General features: G+C 37.7%; 1 protein-coding gene across 1 annotated transcript in view; it reads left to right on the top strand.

Moving 5' to 3' along the window:
* Positions 1 to 18,525, top strand: part of LOC134843287 (uncharacterized) — a gene marked incomplete in the record, with an annotated part of 32,847 nt that overhangs the window by 9,377 nt on the left and 4,945 nt on the right. Inside the window, 6 exon segments of the mRNA XM_063859599.1 lie at positions 6,952 to 7,132; positions 7,556 to 7,656; positions 12,018 to 12,126; positions 12,644 to 12,778; positions 13,554 to 13,580; positions 13,947 to 14,036. Of these exon segments, the coding sequence (XP_063715669.1) occupies positions 6,952 to 7,132; positions 7,556 to 7,656; positions 12,018 to 12,126; positions 12,644 to 12,778; positions 13,554 to 13,580; positions 13,947 to 14,036 (643 nt within the window).

The following is an 18,525-nucleotide window of genomic DNA, read 5'->3' as shown; positions in this document are numbered from 1 at the left end:
TGAAACCGGATTCTTTTAGTCCAAACGTTCTGAAACCGGATTTAATTGTTCCACAAGGCCTGAAACTGGATTCACCTCGTCCACACACTCTGAAACTGGTTTCCCTAGTCCACATTGTCTGAAACCAGATTACTTCGATCCACAAGGTCTGAAACAGGGTTCAGTTAGTCCACACTGTCTGAAACCGGATTCCCTTAACCCACGCAGCCTTAAACCGGATTCCCTTAGTCCACGTGGTCTGAAACGAGGTTCCCTTAGTCCACGTTGTCTGAAACCGGATTCTTTTAGTCCACACGTTCTGAAACCGGATTTAATTGTTCCACAAGGCCTCAAACCGGATTCATCTCGTCCACACCCTCTGAAACTGGTTTCCCTAGTCCACATTGTCTGAAACCAGATTACTTTGATCCACAAGGTCTGAAACAGGATTCAGTTAGTCCACACTGTCTGAAACCGGATTCCCTTAATCCACGCAGCCTTAAACCGGATTCCCTTAGTCCACGTGGTCTGAAACGAAGTTCCCTTAGTCCACGTTGTCTGAAACTGGATTCTTTTTAGTCCACACGTTCTGAAACCGGATTTAATTGTTCCACAAGGCCTCAAACCGGATTCATCTCGTCCACACTCTCTGAAACTGAATTCCTTAATCCGCACCGTCTGAAACCGGATTAATTTGATCCACAAGGTCTGAAACAGGATTCAGTTAGTCCACACTGTCTGAAACCGGATTCCCTTAATCCACGCAGCCTTAAACCGGATTCCCTTAGTCCACGTGGTCTGAAACGAGGTTCCCTTAGTCCACGTTGTCTGAAACCGGATTCTTTTAGTCCACACGTTCTGAAACCGGATTTAATTGTTCCACAAGGCCTGAAACTGGATTCACCTCGTCCACACACTCTGAAACTGGTTTCCCTAGTCCACATTGTCTGAAACCAGATTACTTCGATCCACAAGGTCTGAAACAGGATTCAGTTAGTCCACACTGTCTGAAACCGGATTCCCTTAATCCACGCAGCCTTAAACCGGATTCCCTTAGTCCACGTGGTCTGAAACGAGGTTCCCTTAGTCCACGTTGTCTGAAACCGGATTATTTTAGTCCACACGTTCTGAAACCGGATTTAATTGTTCCACAAGGCCTCAAACCGGATTCATCTCGTCCACACCCTCTGAAACTGGTTTCCCTAGTCCACATTGTCTGAAACCAGATTACTTTGATCCACAAGGTCTGAAACAGGATTCAGTTAGTCCACACTGTCTGAAACCGGATTCCCTTAATCCACGCAGCCTTAAACCGGATTCCCTTAGTCCACGTGGTCTGAAACGAAGTTCCCTTAGTCCACGTTGTCTGAAACTGGATTCTTTTTAGTCCACACGTTCTGAAACCGGATTTAATTGTTCCACAAGGCTTCAAACCGGATTCATCTCGTCCACACTCTCTGAAACTGAATTCCTTAATCCACACCGTCTGAAACCGGATTAATTTGATCCACAAGGTCTGAAACAGGATTCAGTTAGTCCACACTGTCTGAAACCGGATTCCCTTAATCCACGCAGCCTTAAACCGGATTCCCTTAGTCCACGTGGTCTGAAACGAGGTTCCCTTAGTCCACGTTGTCTGAAACCGGATTCTTTTAGTCCACACGTTCTGAAACCGGATTTAATTGTTCCACAAGGCCTGAAACTGGATTCACCTCGTCCACACACTCTGAAACTGGTTTCCCTAGTCCACATTGTCTGAAACCAGATTACTTTGATCCACAAGGTCTGAAACAGGATTCAGTTAGTCCACACTGTCTGAACCAGATTCCCTTAATCCACGCAGCCTTAAACCGGATCCCTTAGTCCACGTGGTCTGAAACGAGGTTCCCTTAGTCCACGTTGTCTGAAACCGGATTCTTTTAGTCCACACGTTCTGAAACCGGATTTAATTGTTCCACAAGGCCTCAAACCGGATTCATCTCGTCCACACTCTCTGAAACTGAAGTCCTTAATCCACACCGTCTGAAACCGGAATAATTTGGTCCACAAGGTCTGAAACAGGATTCAGTTAGTCCACACTGTCTGAAACCGGATTCCCTTAATCCACGCAGCCTTAAACCGGATTCCCTAAGTCCACGTGGTCTGAAACGAGGTTCCCTTAGTCCACGTTGTCTGAAACCGGATTCTTTTAGTCCACACGTTCTGAAACCGGATTTAATTGTTCCACAAGGCCTGAAACTGGATTCACCTCGTCCACACACTCTGAAACTGGTTTCCCTAGTCCACATTGTCTGAAACCAGATTACTTTGATCCACAAGGTCTGAAACAGGATTCAGTTAGTCCACACTGTCTGAAACCGGATTCCCTTAATCCACGCAGCCTTAAACCGGATTCCCTTAGTCCACGTGGTCTGAAACGAGGTTCCCTTCGTCCACGTTGTCTGAAACCGGATTCTTTTAGTCCACACGTTCTGAAACCGGATTTAATTGTTCCACAAGGCCTCAAACCGGATTCATCTCGTCCACACTCTCTGAAACTGAATTCCTTAATCCACACCGTCTGAAACCGGATTAATTTGGTCCACAAGGTCTGAAACCGGATTCAATTAGTCCACACTGTCTGAAATTGGATTCCCTTAATCCACGCAGTCTTAAACCAAATTCCCTTAGTCCACGTAGTCTCAAACCGGATTCTTTTGGTCCACACGGTCTAAAAACGGATTTAATTGGTCCACACAGTCTTAAACCGGATTCCTTTAGTCCATGCAGTCTGAAACCGGATTCCCTTTGTCCAAGCGGTCTGAAATCGAATTCTTTTCGTCCACACAGTCTGAAACCGGATTACTTTGTTCCACAAGGCCTGAGACCGGATTCTCCTCGTCCACACACTCTAAAACCAGATTCCCTTAGTCCACGCAGTCTGAAACCGAATTCTTTTAGTCCACGTGGTCTGAAACCGGATTCTTTTGGTCCATACAGTCTCAAACCGGATTTAATTGGTCCACACAGTCTGAAACTGGATTTCCTTAATCCACGCAGTCTGAAAGCGGATTCAATTAGACCACACAGTCTGAAACTAGATTTACCCAGACCACACGGTCTGAAACCGGATTTAATTGTTCCACAAGGCCTCAAACCGGATTCATCTCGTCCACACTCTCTGAAACTGAATTCCTTAATCCACACCGTCTGCAACCGGAATAATTTGGTCCACAAGGTCTGAAACAGGATTCCTTTAGTCCATGCAGTCTGAAACCGGATTCCCTTTGTCCAAGCGGTCTGAAATCGAATTCTTTTCGTCCACACAGTCTGAAACCGGATTACTTTGTTCCACAAGGCCTGAGACCGGATTCTCCTCGTCCCCACACTCTGAAACCAGATTCCCTTAGTCCACGCAGTCTGAAACCGAATTCTTTTAGTCCACGTGGTCTGAAACCGGATTCTTTTGGTCCATACAGTCTCAAACCGGATTTAATTGGTCCACACAGTCTGAAACTGGATTTCCTTAATCCACGCAGTCTGAAAGCGGATTCAATTAGACTTTACAGTCTGAAACTAGATTTACCCAGACCACACGGTCTGAAACCGGATTTAATTGTTCCACAAGGCCTCAAACCGGATTCATCTCGTCCACACTCTCTGAAACTGAATTCCTTAATCCACACCGTCTGAAACCGGAATAATTTGGTCCACAAGGTCTGAAACAGGATTCAGTTAGTCCACACTGTCTGAAACCGGATTCCCTTAATCCACGCAGCCTTAAACCGGATTCCCTAAGTCCACGTGGTCTGAAACGAGGTTCCCTTAGTCCACGTTGTCTGAAACCGGATTCTTTTAGTCCACACGTTCTGAAACCGGATTTAATTGTTCCACAAGGCCTGAAACTGGATTCACCTCGTCCACACACTCTGAAACTGGTTTCCCTAGTCCACATTGTCTGAAACCAGATTACTTTGATCCACAAGGTCTGAAACAGGATTCAGTTAGTCCACACTGTCTGAAACCGGATTCCCTTAATCCACGCAGCCTTAAACCGGATTCCCTTAGTCCACGTGGTCTGAAACGAGGTTCCCTTCGTCCACGTTGTCTGAAACCGGATTCTTTTAGTCCACACGTTCTGAAACCGGATTAATTTGGTCCACAAGGTCTGAAACCGGATTCAATCAGTCCACACTGTCTGAAATTGGATTCCCTTAATCCACGCAGTCTTAAACCAAATTCCCTTAGTCCACGTAGTCTCAAACCGGATTCTTTTGGTCCACACGGTCTAAAAACGGATTTAATTGGTCCACACAGTCTTAAACCGGATTCCTTTAGTCCATGCAGTCTGAAACCGGATTCCCTTTGTCCAAGTGGTCTGAAATCGAATTCTTTTCGTCCACACAGTCTGAAACCGGATTACTTTGTTCCACAAGGCCTGAGACCGGATTCTCCTCGTCCACACACTCTGAAACCAGATTCCCTTAGTCCACGCAGTCTGAAACCGAATTCTTTTAGTCCACGTGGTCTGAAACCGGATTCTTTTGGTCCATACAGTTTCAAACCGGATTTAATTGGTCCACACAGTCTGAAACTGGATTTCCTTATTCCACGCAGTCTGAAAGCGGATTCAATTAGACCACACAGTCTGAAACTAGATTTACCCAGACCACACGGTCTGAAATCGGTTTCCTTTAGTGCACTTAATTTGAAACTGTTTTTCCTTAGTCCACACGGTCTGAAACGTTAATCCCTTGGTCCACACGGTCTGAAACCCGGCTTTCATAGCCCACACGATCTGAAACCGGATTCCCTTAGTCCACACAATCTGAAACCGTTTTTCCTTAGTTCACACGGTTCGAAACCGTAATCCCTTAGTCCACACGGTACGAAACCGGATTCCCTCTGCCCACACAGTCTGAAACCGGATTCTCTTAGTCCACACGGTCTGAAACTGGATATCTTTAGTCCACTTGATGTGAAACCGAATCCTATTGGTCAACCCTGTCTGAAACCGTGATCCCTTAGTCCACACGGTACGAAACATTATTCTCTTAGCCCACTCGGTCTGAAACTGGAATCTCTTAGTCCAGATGGTCTGAAACCTGATTCCCTTAGTCCACTTGATGTGAAACCGAATCCCCTTGGTCAAATCGGTCTGAAACTGGATTTCCTTAGTTCACACGGTCAAAAACTGTAATCCCTTAGTCCACACGGTACGAAACATTATTCTCTTAGCCCACACAATCTGAAATCGGATTCCATTAGTCCACTCTGTCTGAAACTGGATTTTTTTTTACTCCAGACGGTCTGAAACCGGATTCCCTTAGTCCACTTGATGTGAAACCGAATCCCCTTGGTCAACCCGGTCTGAAATCGGATTTCCTTAGTCCACACGGTCTGAAAATAGCCATTTTTGGTCTTCACTGTCTGAACATATCATGTTTTGGTCCCAACGGTCTGAGCAGGCCTAATAGCGGTCCACACCGCCAGAACATAAAACCACAAACTGGACCCGGGATCTACCATATCATCTATCATATGTTACCATTTAGCGTATCAAATCATACATCATGCCATTTGTAATGAACACCGTTAAATCATAGTTTTTGGTATATCCCTTAATTTAGTCAAAACAAAGCAACAAAAAATACGAATCGCAATTTACTTTTAACCCGTGTAGGCATTACGTAACTATTAACTATAAAAATTGTGTCTTTCTCAGAGCAAAATTGTTTCAGACAACAACCAGGCCACAGTTGATTAGTTATGCACTTTTCTTAGGACAAAGCTTCGTAGTCTCACAAATAACGACAGATGGTGTTGAGTTGTATATCACATCAAAATTTTCCAATCGTGATACCAGCAGCAATAAAAATGTTCTGAAAAATCTCTGCGAGTTTTACCAAAGTTTTCAAAACAATTTTCAGCAAAATTTGACCACTTGAAACAATAAAGTCAATCGCAATTGTAGCCTGAAATTGTGCAGGCAGCTCAAAATCAATAACAGAACATCATTTCAAAAAACAACTAAAAGAAATTCTACAAATAGAAAAAGTTTTATTTTTTCAAATCGTTTTTTCCGTTTTTGTACAATTTTGTCAATTATCGTTTTTTTTATATGGGCGCGGTATTCAAACTCCACGAAATGAAAAATGGGTAAAATTAAATAAAGCAAAGATAACCGTTAATACTAGTAGTAAAGCAAAAATTAATCAATTTTTTTGTGTTTTTTTTGTAAATTTTTGGCCATTTTTATCCGTAAAGACAGAAATAATTTTTTTTTCAAAATTTTAGAAAAAATATTTTTTAGTCTCAAATTTTTTTCAAAATTAGACTTACACGAGCCTTTTGATAATCAAAATTTTATTCATATTGATTGATCATCTTGTGTCTTGATAGCAAGAACAAGCTCTCGACCAGTACGAGGTGTGTTTGTGTTTTCTAATTTTGCGACAAAAAAACCCACTGGGGTGGCCTGAAAACCCAGTTCAAATTGCACAGTAAATTGATATCCATGTACCTAAAATGAGTTTATTTGGAACTATACTTTTTTGAAAATTGGTTTTTTAAAAAACCGTTATTTTAAACTCAAATGCAAAATTGCTGTGCAAGTAGCACAGAATGTTCCGACCATATTCGTTAAAAAAAGTTTTTTTATTTTCTTCAAATTAATGTAATTTTCAGTGGCTGGTGTGGTTTGAGAAATTATACGAGTGAATTAAGCATGATCGAAAAAAATTTGTTATCAAAAAAAGAATACTGAAAAAAACTCTCTCCGATGATTATTTGTGGTAGTTGATTTTGCGTGAAAAACAAAAAAAGCAAAGTTTTTTGTAACATAAACTGCGATTAGATCTGTCTGTGCTACTTGTTGTTTTTGTTCATCAGATTTTCATATTCAACAACTCGCAAAGGCGACATTTTTTATCAGGACTCATCATTATTTTCTACCGTCTGTTCACGCGCGCCGTGTGTGTTGATTCTGTGTAGACAAGCGGAGGAGAAGCGTAAGCAGGTGGAGGCTATGGAGCGGGAGTTGGAAAAGAAGAGGTCGGCGATGGAGAAGGAGCAGTACGAGAAGGAGAAGGAGATAGAGCGGAAGACGAGGGAGAGGGAGAAGGAGGCGATGGAGAAGCAGAGGGAGTTGGAGAAGACACTCGCCGAACAGACAGTGAGTAGGCAAACGTCATCGCCTGTGCCAATTCACAACCAATAGCACTATTTTGCTGGCACAATACAAAAGAAAAAGTCACAGTTTAGGGTGAATTTAGTGTCATTTAGAAAAATCGTAGAAAAAAAATTTGGGGACCCTTTTGGTCAAGAGGGTGCCAAATTCCTGAGAGGGAGCAGATATCTCCTAAATATGCTTTTGTAGCCACTGGCCAGCCACAAATTGTATTGGAGGACTACGCCAAAAGCGACACTAAAAGACGTCTAAAGGTGCTTCGACTATAAGACAGAATGTTGACCAATATTAGCCCGGCTTTCAGCTAACGCTGCTTTCAAATCAACCATTAATTGCATCGAATTAAAATGGCATATTGCCAACTACATCCAAATCGTAAACTTCCGCATCATGGGTTTTGAATTCCAGAAACAACTGGAAGACGAGAGGTTCAAATTGGAACGTGAGATACAAAAACAGGCGGACGAACAGGAACGACAAGCCATGGAACTGAGGCGAAAGCTAGAACAGTGAGTCAAAGCCTAGATATGTTATTTTTATATCATTGGCACGATTCTCATTTTACGATACATTTTGGAGGTCAAAAACACACATGCTGTAGAAAACTGATTGTGTAAAAAACATAAAGTTAAATCAATTTTTTATTGGTGTCAGGTGTTGCTCTCAATCATCATAAAGAAAATAAGACTGAAAAAAATGACACTGAGAAGCTTGAAAAAAGGATCTGCGATACCACTGCTTTCCTTAAAGTTATCACCGTTATTCGGGAAATTTGAGTTTGATCTTGAGTTTTTTCTGCATGAAGTCGGCAATCTTCTGTCTGTAATCATAGACCACCTTCACTATCATGGCACTGAGTGTGGAAGATATGACACCACAAACCAGCTCCACAGTCTCCTCCAAAAGAGAACCGAGCAGATCTAGACTCAAAAAATATATATATTCAATCTCACGGAGTATATGCTTCTAATTCAATTTTCCTGGTCGTCTTAGAAGTATTGATTCGGCATGTGATGTGTGGGCTTATATATATTTTTTGAATTTGGAAGATCTGATTTGAATATTATTAGAAGATTTTTACTACAAAAAAACTCTCCAAATTAACACATTTTGCTCCACAGATCATATTGCGCTTACCTGCTAAGTACGAAACAGCAGCTAACATGTTCGAAAATATCCCATGCGACAAGCGTTCAATTGCCAGAACGAAAAACGGGGTAACAAAATATGTTAAGCTGGCTAAAACAAGAGCAAAATTAATAAAGGCATGATTCTTCAATAATAGTTGGAGGCAGTTATTAAACGAGCTTCTAATTCTGTACGGCTTAAAACTCATTTCTATTTTGAATGTTGACTTTCTATCATCTAAACCACAATTTAGCCACAAACAGCTTCAGAGAATTTTGAATGCGACACCTAACTTCTAGTTAGTAACTTCTGCTGAAGTTATTTGCAGATAGTTTCTCACTCTTATTTCCTCTTACATCCGATTAGCGTTTGTCAGCTGATTTCAGTTCAAAAGGATGTCAGGACAAAAGATACCATATCAAAGCTCACGTGACAAAAGATAGCGTAACAAAAATCCCATATACTAAAATTGCTCATACCATAAGGTTCCATGCCAATTAAAAAAATTATTTGAATTATGAAGAAAAGACATAATCAATGTATAATCATTAGTAAGTCTAGAGTAATGATACCTCATTATGGTTCGCACTATTGCAAATCTAAGATATCCAAATTCACACTAGACTCAACTTGTAGCTTAACATACTGCAACCATGATTTAAATTTAGTGTTAGCTCAAAATCAGCTCAATTTAAATTGTATTCATTCTGCATTCATTATTTCAATTTTTAACAAATTGTATACTCAAAAATTGATTCTTTCACTTGGGAACCTTAAAAAAAACAGCCAAACGCTCATTATTTTGACGGGATAATTTTCAAAAGAAGTGCAATGCAAAGACATCAACACGCTCGCGCTGCAGCAAACAGAAATCGTAAAAATGCCCAAAACTTTTAATCACATGTGGGGGCGATATAACCTCAAACAGCAACGAGCATAGTCACAAACCCATTGCAGGACGCTCAGAAGTTCGAATATTGTTTTCAGCAAATGAAGGAGACAGTCAGGAATCAATTAAACCAGCAAAACAGCCAGCTAATCGCAGCTAATTCAAATAAGGCGAAGGACGATAAAGCAAACTAACTGTCCTTTCGTCGGCGATAACTGTTATTGGTCGGCGATAACCCGGGCTCTTTAGTAACCAAACGACATCCAAAACCCACCATTGCTATCAATCCACGTCATGTCGAAATACCGGATCAATTTGGGCAGTTTTTTTTGGTAGTAGAAAACAAAATACTAAACGCATATTTATCAAAAACCGAGTTGGGCCTTAAGAAGACGTACGAGTCAAACAACGAGCTAGTCTTGCCAGAGATTATGATTTTTGCCTTTATTTTTGTACTTAGCATTCAAGTAGTAAATATGTAGCTCCCAGACTAAAAAAATCACAAGCACATCTAAAAAAAATAGACAAGCCCAATGCTCATTTCCAAAAAAGTTGAGCAAAAAGGGATATAATTGGCCGGAAAAAACATTAATTCCAATTTTTCTATGAAACAATTTTTAAAATGCACTGGGTGGTCTAGCCTGAACCACAGCTGTGCAGTTGAATAGTGGCATCTTTGATTACCGGTAGACATCCTTCAAGATATATGTTTCTTGAAAAACTTCAACTGGGTTCGTTTAATCAAAAATTCAACATCTTCAAAGTATCTAGCGGTACTATCAAATTATCCTAGAAATTAGCCATGATATGAACGACAAAGTTCTACAGACAACTATATCATACAAAAATGTTACCATATTACTTTTTGTGCGTTCCTTTGCTCATATAACTTATTCTTATGATTTTCTAATTTCTGCTCACCTTGTATTTGAGTTAAATTTTTAAAATCACTTTTTAAAGACTCACCATTAGGTCCTCCTGGAGAACTTTTATAGGCAATACTACAGCTTGCACTCGAAAAGGCTGCCTATAGCAATGTAATCTCAGAGCAATTACCTTTGATTGGGAGTACACCTCTTTAAAATTGCTTCTAGAGACAAAAAGCTGATCAAAATCAAGAAAATAGACTTTTTTTATCAATCACAACCTCCAATAATTAGCAAGAATTTGATTTCACAGTCTTACAGTTTTGCATTTTTTTTTGTTCCCACCTAATTCGTCTGAAAAATGTGACCAATTTTAGCAATTTTAATTTTGATCTACTGGAAACTTTTTTCAAGTTCATATATGTCTCATCTGTTTTGAAGCTTGTATTTCAGTTCGAAAGCCAAATGATTAGCAAGGTTATTTGTGTTCGGTAATTAAGCAGCAAAGTTTTTTAGTTTCTTTAATTTAAACCGAAATTTTTAGTTCGCTTTAATTGATTAAACGTCTTCATTTTCAATTCTTTTATTTTTTGTTATTTGATTTTGAATTTATATGTCGTTGGTAATTTTTGAATGAGGTATTAGTTGGACTGGTATCTTATTGTCTGGGATCTTTTCAATTGTGTTCTTTTTAGTGAGGGATTTTTTGTCAAGTATACTTTTTTGCATTCGTTCTTTTTCATTCGTCCTTTTTGCATTCGTTTTTTTTTCATGCATTCGTTATTGAGTAATCAAAGGTGGAAATGGTTCTTGTTAAAAAACGCTCTCGTCGCAGCATTTAAAAACTTGAAAAATAAGAAATTCATCGAAAAATTTACAATTTTTTTTGGTTGTTCTATATTTTGACTTCTGAAACATTCTGAAAAAATTTGCAACGTTTTAATCAATAATAAATTTAACCTATCCTGAGAACAAAAAAATTTTGTATCTTATGGGCTGGGATTTTTTCAATTTTTTTTTTTCAATTGAGATCTTTTCAGTGAGGGATTTATTGCCTTGTATCCTTTTTTAATCTTCTTTGAAAAGGGATTTTTTTCATGCATTCGTTATTTAGTCAAAAAAGGGAATTGTTCACGTCAAATAACACAGCATTTGAAAAAAAATCTGAAAATTAAAAATGTCATTAAAAATCACTGAATTTTTTGATGAAAGAAAACCTCGAATTTTTTGTCGTTCTAAATCTTAGCATATTGAAAATTTGCATACTTTTATTCAAACTAACCTGTTCTGAGAAACAAATACGATTTTTTTAATACATGACATATGCTTGCTTCTTTTGACTCCTTTCAAGCAGCCTGAATGTTAGATATTTAGGAGGTAAGAGCGGATCTAGAAGCTCTCAGGAATTCGACCCCTGGGAAAAGCGTCATCCCATTGGTACTATTTTACGGCATTCATTTTTAGCTTACCGACTTTAAAGTGTTTTAAAACTGTCTTGGGGGTCAAAATATACTAATTTTGAGGGGGGCCGAGTGTAAAAAAAAAACACATTTTTTTGGTTAAATCCTTCAAAAAAGTTTCAAAGCGTCGTTTTTGGCCTATTTTTTGAAGAAAAAAAATTCTCAAGATAAGATTTCTATTTTGTTTTGGGATATCACGGAATATCAATTTAGTTAACCTTAAAACAGTCAGCGAAATTATAGAATTTTTTTGAAAATCTGCCCTCTTTTTTTTCTGGTTTACTTGCCTCAGTGAAGCTTATCTTTGAAAAATTCTTCGTTTTTAAGATTTCGTTAGCGTTCTTCTCAACCGTGCGTTTGCAAGTGGTTCAAAAATTCTCAGCTTTTTTGAACAAAAAAGTTTGCAAAGCTGATAGTTTTTCTGCAACATTTTTCTAAGAAATCATGTTTGTTTACATTAAACTGTCCGTATCACACTGTTCAAGGTTAATTGTATTGTATTAATGGAAATTAACATGTATTTACAGGGATCAACAGCAGCAGTTCTACCAGAAACAGAAGGAAATAGACGAGCGAATGAGGGAACAGGAGAGGAAGTTCAACGAACAAGAGAGAGAACTCGAAACCAAACGGATGGCAAGTTTCTCAGTGATAAATACCGTTTCAGGCAATTTTTACATCCGATAAACTCAACACTTAAAAAACTAAAATTGGCTATCTAAAAGTTTTTTGTAGCTGAACAACAAAAGCCCTCATTTCATCTGAGTTTCACTTTTTGACTCAGCTAACTTATTTAATGCTTCAAAAAACATCTTTTCTTTTCTTGAGAATTTCTGGTGGCTCGTTTGCGGCAGCTGTTGATTACATATCTTTTTTTATACGTTCATTCGAATACATTACGCTATTTTCTAGCGATTTGTAAGAATTATGAATATGTTTTGATATAAATGATTATTAAGATTGGTTATGGGTATATTATAATAATAAGAGATGTTCAGAATGGTTATGAGATCTGGTTGCGATATAAGTGATTGTTAAGAATGGTTATGAATCTGTTGTGATATTAGTGATTGTTGAGACTGGTTATGAATCTATTGTAAAATTAGTGATTGTTAAAGGATCGTTGAAAATGGTGATGGTATCGTGTTAACAGGAGATGGAGGCGGAGGCGTTGCGGAAGGTGCAGGAGCAGGAGAAGAAGTTAATGGAAAAGGAGAGGGCGATTGAGAAGGAGAAGATGGACATTGAGAAGAAGGCCATGGAACAGGAGAAGGAACTGCTCCAGCAGGTAGCTACTATACCATACAACCAGGGGTGGATTTAGGGGGGTCCTCCCTTTGTACTATTTTGAAATATCCATTTTTGGTGACGGGCCCTAAAAAATTTTTAAAGGCGCCTTCGGGGGCCTTTAAAGGGGGGAGCGCGCGCTGAAAAAACTAGTTTTTTTGGTCAAAATTTTCAAAAAAAAACACCTAAAAACGCTTTTTGGCCTTTTTTCAAATTTTTGCCTGCGGCGCAAAAGTTTTGGCCAAAACAGGGATTTTTTAGTGCTTTGGGAGAGCTCGAAAAATAAATTTGGTCAACCTAAAAAAAGGGTCGACAAAATTTTCGAATTTTTTTGAAAATCTGCCCCCCCCCCCTAGAGAAAATCACATACATCAAAAGGGAAGCCACAGATAATAAAACTAAATGGTTGTGGAATAAAAAAAAAGAGGAAGTTGAAAGTTGAGTGTCTGTCCGGCAGAAGGTAGGTGGTCTGATCCGGGAGTCCTAAAGTACCATAGTCGAAAGTCTTTGTCTTACTCGAATGAAGCAATGCTTTTCTCAGCCCTTGAAGTTAATCTGATCGAGGCTGTGATCAAGGATTTCAGAGTCTTACTCTTACTCTGGGATGAAAAGTTTAAATAACCATTGAATAGTTTTACTCGTTGACAGATTCTGAGGGGATGTTTACGTATTCATTTTTCATAACAACTTTTTTCGTTATAAAGGTCACGAAGGCATATATTTTGAAGGTAACTTAGAAACAAAATGTGTAGCTCTTTGAATAATTGTCATTTTAGCAAGCTGAGATTGAAAGAGCCAAAATGGTAATTAATCCACTCTCTCGTGTGACACTGGGGTTTTCTGTACTAACCATTATGAACAATTGAGCGTCGTGTTGTCTCTTTTTTCTCAAACTTTGGAGAGCGCTATAGTTGATTGGATACAACTTCGAATATAATATTGTATCTTCGAGTACAATATCTTTTAAAATTTTTAGAAATGGAAATCAGTGAAGAAAATTTGAAACAATTTTTTTTTAAAAATTCTCAAAAATTGACCTAATAAATTTTAACGCTTTACGAACATGCTTGTTTCTTTTGCAAATATTATTTGTTTGCTACCATGGTTTGCATCATTTTAATGTACTTGTATGAGGTCATTTGATGGCTACTATTGAGGGAGTGTTGCAGGAGACGGAGAAAGACAAGGCGCGTCTGGAGCAGAGAAAGCGCATGCAACAGGACACAGAACGACTATCCCAACTCACCAAGGGCTTGGACGTAAGAAGTTTTTTCCTTCAGTTCTAGGCCGTCTGACTCTTTTGACTAATTTATTTCAACGAAATCAAAAACAATATTGAGTTAGAAAGTGTTTTCCGTGAACAATTTCTCGCTAGCAGAATGGCTAAAACTAATAAAAAGTATATATGTACATTCTTGGTTGCTCTGTAGATAGTGTGCATGCTCATGTGTATTTATATTGTCAAGTACGCTTAACATTCTTCCAATGCAATGTTTTCCTCATATAAAGAAAGAAAGAAAGAAAGAATTTATTTCTCTAGTCAGCATTAAATACAACATTGAATATATTTATAATTTAAGTTAAATGATGCGACTTAGAGAGGATAGACAACGGGACCTAAAGGTCCTCCAGGGTCTACCCTTAAGTTGTTCAAACATAAAGATTTAACACTAATATTTAATGAAAAAAAAAAAAAAACGAAATTTGAAAAAAAAAAAAAAAAAAAAAAAAAAAAAAGTTTTGAAGTAGGTTTACTTCCGTAAGTTAAAATTTTTTGTTGGCGTTACTGAAAGAGCCCATCAACTTTAACTTAAGACAACCAGGTTCACGGTCGCAGGTGAGTTTTAAAATAATTTTTAAGAAAAATAATTTTTTTTTTTTTTTTTTCAAATTGTAAAAATGGCCATATCTCCTAAACTACAAGGATTTAGAGCTTCATATTTTAGCACGAGAATCGGAAGCTAGAGCAGTTGCCTGGTAGCATTTAACCAACGATAATCATTTTAAAGAAAAAAGGAAAAAGGGAAAAAGTACTACAAATCGTAGATAAGTTTTGTTAGTTCGTCGTTTTGCAACAAAAATGTATTTTTGAAATTATGGTAAAACACTTTTACTTTTGTCTCAGAAAAACTTTCAATATTTTCAGGAATTATATTTTGCAGTCTCAATAAGTTAAAAAGCTTGCAAGCACGATATCGGATAGAAAAACGTTCAAATCTTTTCTTGCAAAGAGGTTCTAATAGTAAATTGTATTTTGAGTTTCTTGTTTGTCTCTGCCGATTATTAAAAACAAACAAATTGTTAAGGAAACTCTCTGAATGAAAGGAATTAATTGAGCGCAGAACAAATTTGAGCAATTCGTATACATGCAATTCGAAAACCGATAGAAAATTGTATTTAAGAAAAATGTCATTACAGGAGTACATTTTCTTTCGAAAGAACATAAATTTAATTATTTTCTTTTGTAAAAGAAATAAACACTCCAGTGAACTTCGACTGCAGCAACCGTAAATCAGAATTCCGTATTGTATTATAGGAACAACATTACTTCTGTAGTATTCTAGTAATTGTGAAAGCGGCACGTAATGCCTCAGTTTTGATATAATACCACATTGTTTACCGAGTCTCATTTTAACATTATTAATATGAGTTTGATAAGATAACTTACAATCTATATAAATTCCTAGATATTTGCATACGGGTTTTAGTATAATGTTAGAAGAATTAAGCTTGAAGCGATAATTGGAAGCACTTTTTATATTCATTTGATTTGTTTTATCACTATTAACTATTAACTTGTTGGCGAGAAGCCAACGATCCAGCTTGCCAATATCTTCTCTAATTTGAGTTATTTGGCAACCAATTGCCGTCAGGTTGGTGTCATCTGCAAACAGTGTTACTTCAACTGATTTGCATGCTGATGGAAGGTCATTTACGTAAATTAGGAAAAGCAAAGGTCCCAGTATCGAGCCTTGAGGAACACCGCATGTTATTTTCTTCCAATCAGAGAATTGTCCATTTACTAAAACTCGTTGAGTCCGTTCAAATAAGTAGGTCTGAAACCACCGGTTACAATTTCCTCTTATACCATAAGATTCCAGTTTATTTAGTAGTATTTGATGATCGAGAGTATCAAAGGCTTTCCTAAGATCCAAGAAAAAACTATAAATTTCATTTGTATGACTTCTCATTCTTAGATTTTCTGTCAATTCAGCTACTGCATCTATTGTACTATGTTTGGTTCTAAAGCCGAATTGTTTGTTGTATAAAAGGGATAAATTTTCAAAGTAAGAATATAATATGTTGTGCATTGCGCGTTCATAGATTTTGCTCCAAACTATTAGTAAAGAAATTGGCCGATAGTTGTTTTCATCTCGCCGCGATTTTTCTTTGTGGATTGGAACAATTTTGGCTTTACGAAGTTCGGAAGGGAAAACACCTTTAGAAAAAGACGCATTAATAAGTATTGTTAATAAAGGAGCTACAGCATTTTTAGAAGATTTGACAATTAAGTTACTGACGTAATCATCCCCAGATGTCGATTTATCGTCCAATTGAGAGATGATTTGGTGTATTTCTGGTTCTGTTACCTTAAAAAGAAACATGGAGTGATTTAATTTGGGTAAGCATGGTGGATCTATTTTAGGCAACTCTTTTTTCAAATTCTCTCCAATGTTAGTGAAGAAATCATTGAATTTGTCAGCAATATCTTTATTAGATGGATTTTCTTGGACTTGAAGGCATGAATCTAGAACAGGAATATTTGATTGGGCTAAGTTCTTACAATTTAATTCATTGAGTAACTTATATGTTTGTCTTGAGTCTCCAATGCAATGTCTAAATTTATTCATGTAATGTGTTCTTTTCTTGCATTTAACGGCGTTTTCAAACTTTTGTCTTTGTTTTTTAAAATTCACTAGGGTTTCTGGATTTTCAGGATTATTTTTCCATCTTCGATGGGCTGCATTGCGCTTATTTCGCAGATTTTTAAGATCATTGTTGAACCATGGTGGCTGAGTTTTGCTTCTTGGTGAAATTGCCTTTAGCGGAGCGAATTTGTCTAGGACATTTTCAAAGATACATTTGAATAAATTAAAAGACTCACTGGGATCTTCGGTACCCATGAGAATTTCTTCCTGTTCACTTAACACACGCTGTAATTCATTTTCAAATTCTCTACATTTTGAAGCCTTCCTCAGAAAAGATGTATCACGGAATGTTATCGATATATCTTTTTTACATTGCTTTATTGACCAATCTAAGAGGATTGGATAGTGGTCTGATATAGTTTCTTGTTCTAACACCGTGGAATTGGGATTTGCAATATTTTGATAGATGAAGTGATCTAAACAAGTTGATGTTGTTAATGATACACGAGTAGGTTCTGATGCAAAATACTCAAACCCATTCGAGTTTATAGCGTTCAGGTAATTAATGGTGAGTTGATTTTCTTGCAGTGTATTTATATTGAAATCGCCACATACAATGAAAGGGTCAGAATGTGTGCTATTATCTTCAAGAAACTGTTCAAGTTTGTCAGTAAAGAGTAACTTGTTTATTCTTGGTGGATTGTAGATGACGGCTATTTTTAATTTGTAATTGTTTTTTTCGACCTCCGCGAATAAAGCCTCTTCAAATGTGACATCTCGTTGTTTCAGTAAATTACAGTTTTTATGTACCTGAACCATCACTCCTCCTCCTCTCATGCCATTTCGATTTTGCATAAGGCATTGGTTATAACCATTTATCAGGTAAATTTTACCTTCATCTGTTTCATTTAGCCATGTTTCGCTTAAACAAATTATATCAGGTGGAGACTCAAGACTTAAAATAAGTGCTTCCAATTTTTCATAGTGTGGTTTTAAAGACATGATATTTAGGTGTAGCACAGAAAAATTAAAGAAATCCGCTTTATGACCAGATTGATTATTATAACAGGTAATTTGGGATAATTCATTATTAAGCACAATTGAGGGATTCACATTATCAGTCACGAAAACAATTCATGGTGTCATTGTAACTGTAACCAAGATCTGATGCAGCATGGAAAATATTTTGATATCTATACACTTGATCATTATTTTGGAGAGTGTATAAAATCATGCCCTCTCTGGTCCATGTTGATGCGATGCGCTTGTCAGTTTTCATAAGCTTCAGAAACTTCACTCGTGCTCTGGTGATGTCTTCAAATACTTTAACATTTTCAGTGGTGGGCTTGTCTCGCAAGGTTTTTTTTTTCCTCATAATTTCCACTTTGGCTATGCGCCTGGAGAACTTCACAATGATAGGGCGGGCTGCTACATTTTTGGCTGGTAATCGATGAGCAATTGAAATGTCGCCTTCCTCTACCTTTGCATTAATCTCCTTAGAGATGGATATAATCTTCTTGATTGTCTCTTCAGGCTGCTCTCTACTAGTTTCGTTTATTCCCAGTACTCGAATATTGTCACGTCTGTTGTATGTTTCCTGCTGTTCAGTCTCGCACAGGGTCCTTAAGGTACTTCTGAGTTCGCTGTTTTTCATTTCGTCGTTAAGCTCTTCGCAGATTTCTTTCTTAAGGTTTGCGCATTCGGCTCTTATTGCATTTCCTATGACTGTCTGCAATTCGTTCTTCAAATCAAGTTTTAGTTTTTCCAGAATTTTTGGGAGTGCTGTGTTGATGGCATTTTCGACAGCTTCTTCTATGTCAATACTCTGCTTCTTACTTTCTTGCTCGTTTAATGGACTCATAACTTCATTTGGTCTCTT

The sequence above is a fragment of the Symsagittifera roscoffensis genome, chromosome 1 (genome assembly GCF_963678635.1).
Source record: "Symsagittifera roscoffensis chromosome 1, txSymRosc1.1, whole genome shotgun sequence".
NCBI lineage: Eukaryota > Metazoa > Xenacoelomorpha > Acoela > Convolutidae > Symsagittifera > Symsagittifera roscoffensis.
This window is presented reverse-complemented; position numbering and strand designations above follow the sequence as displayed.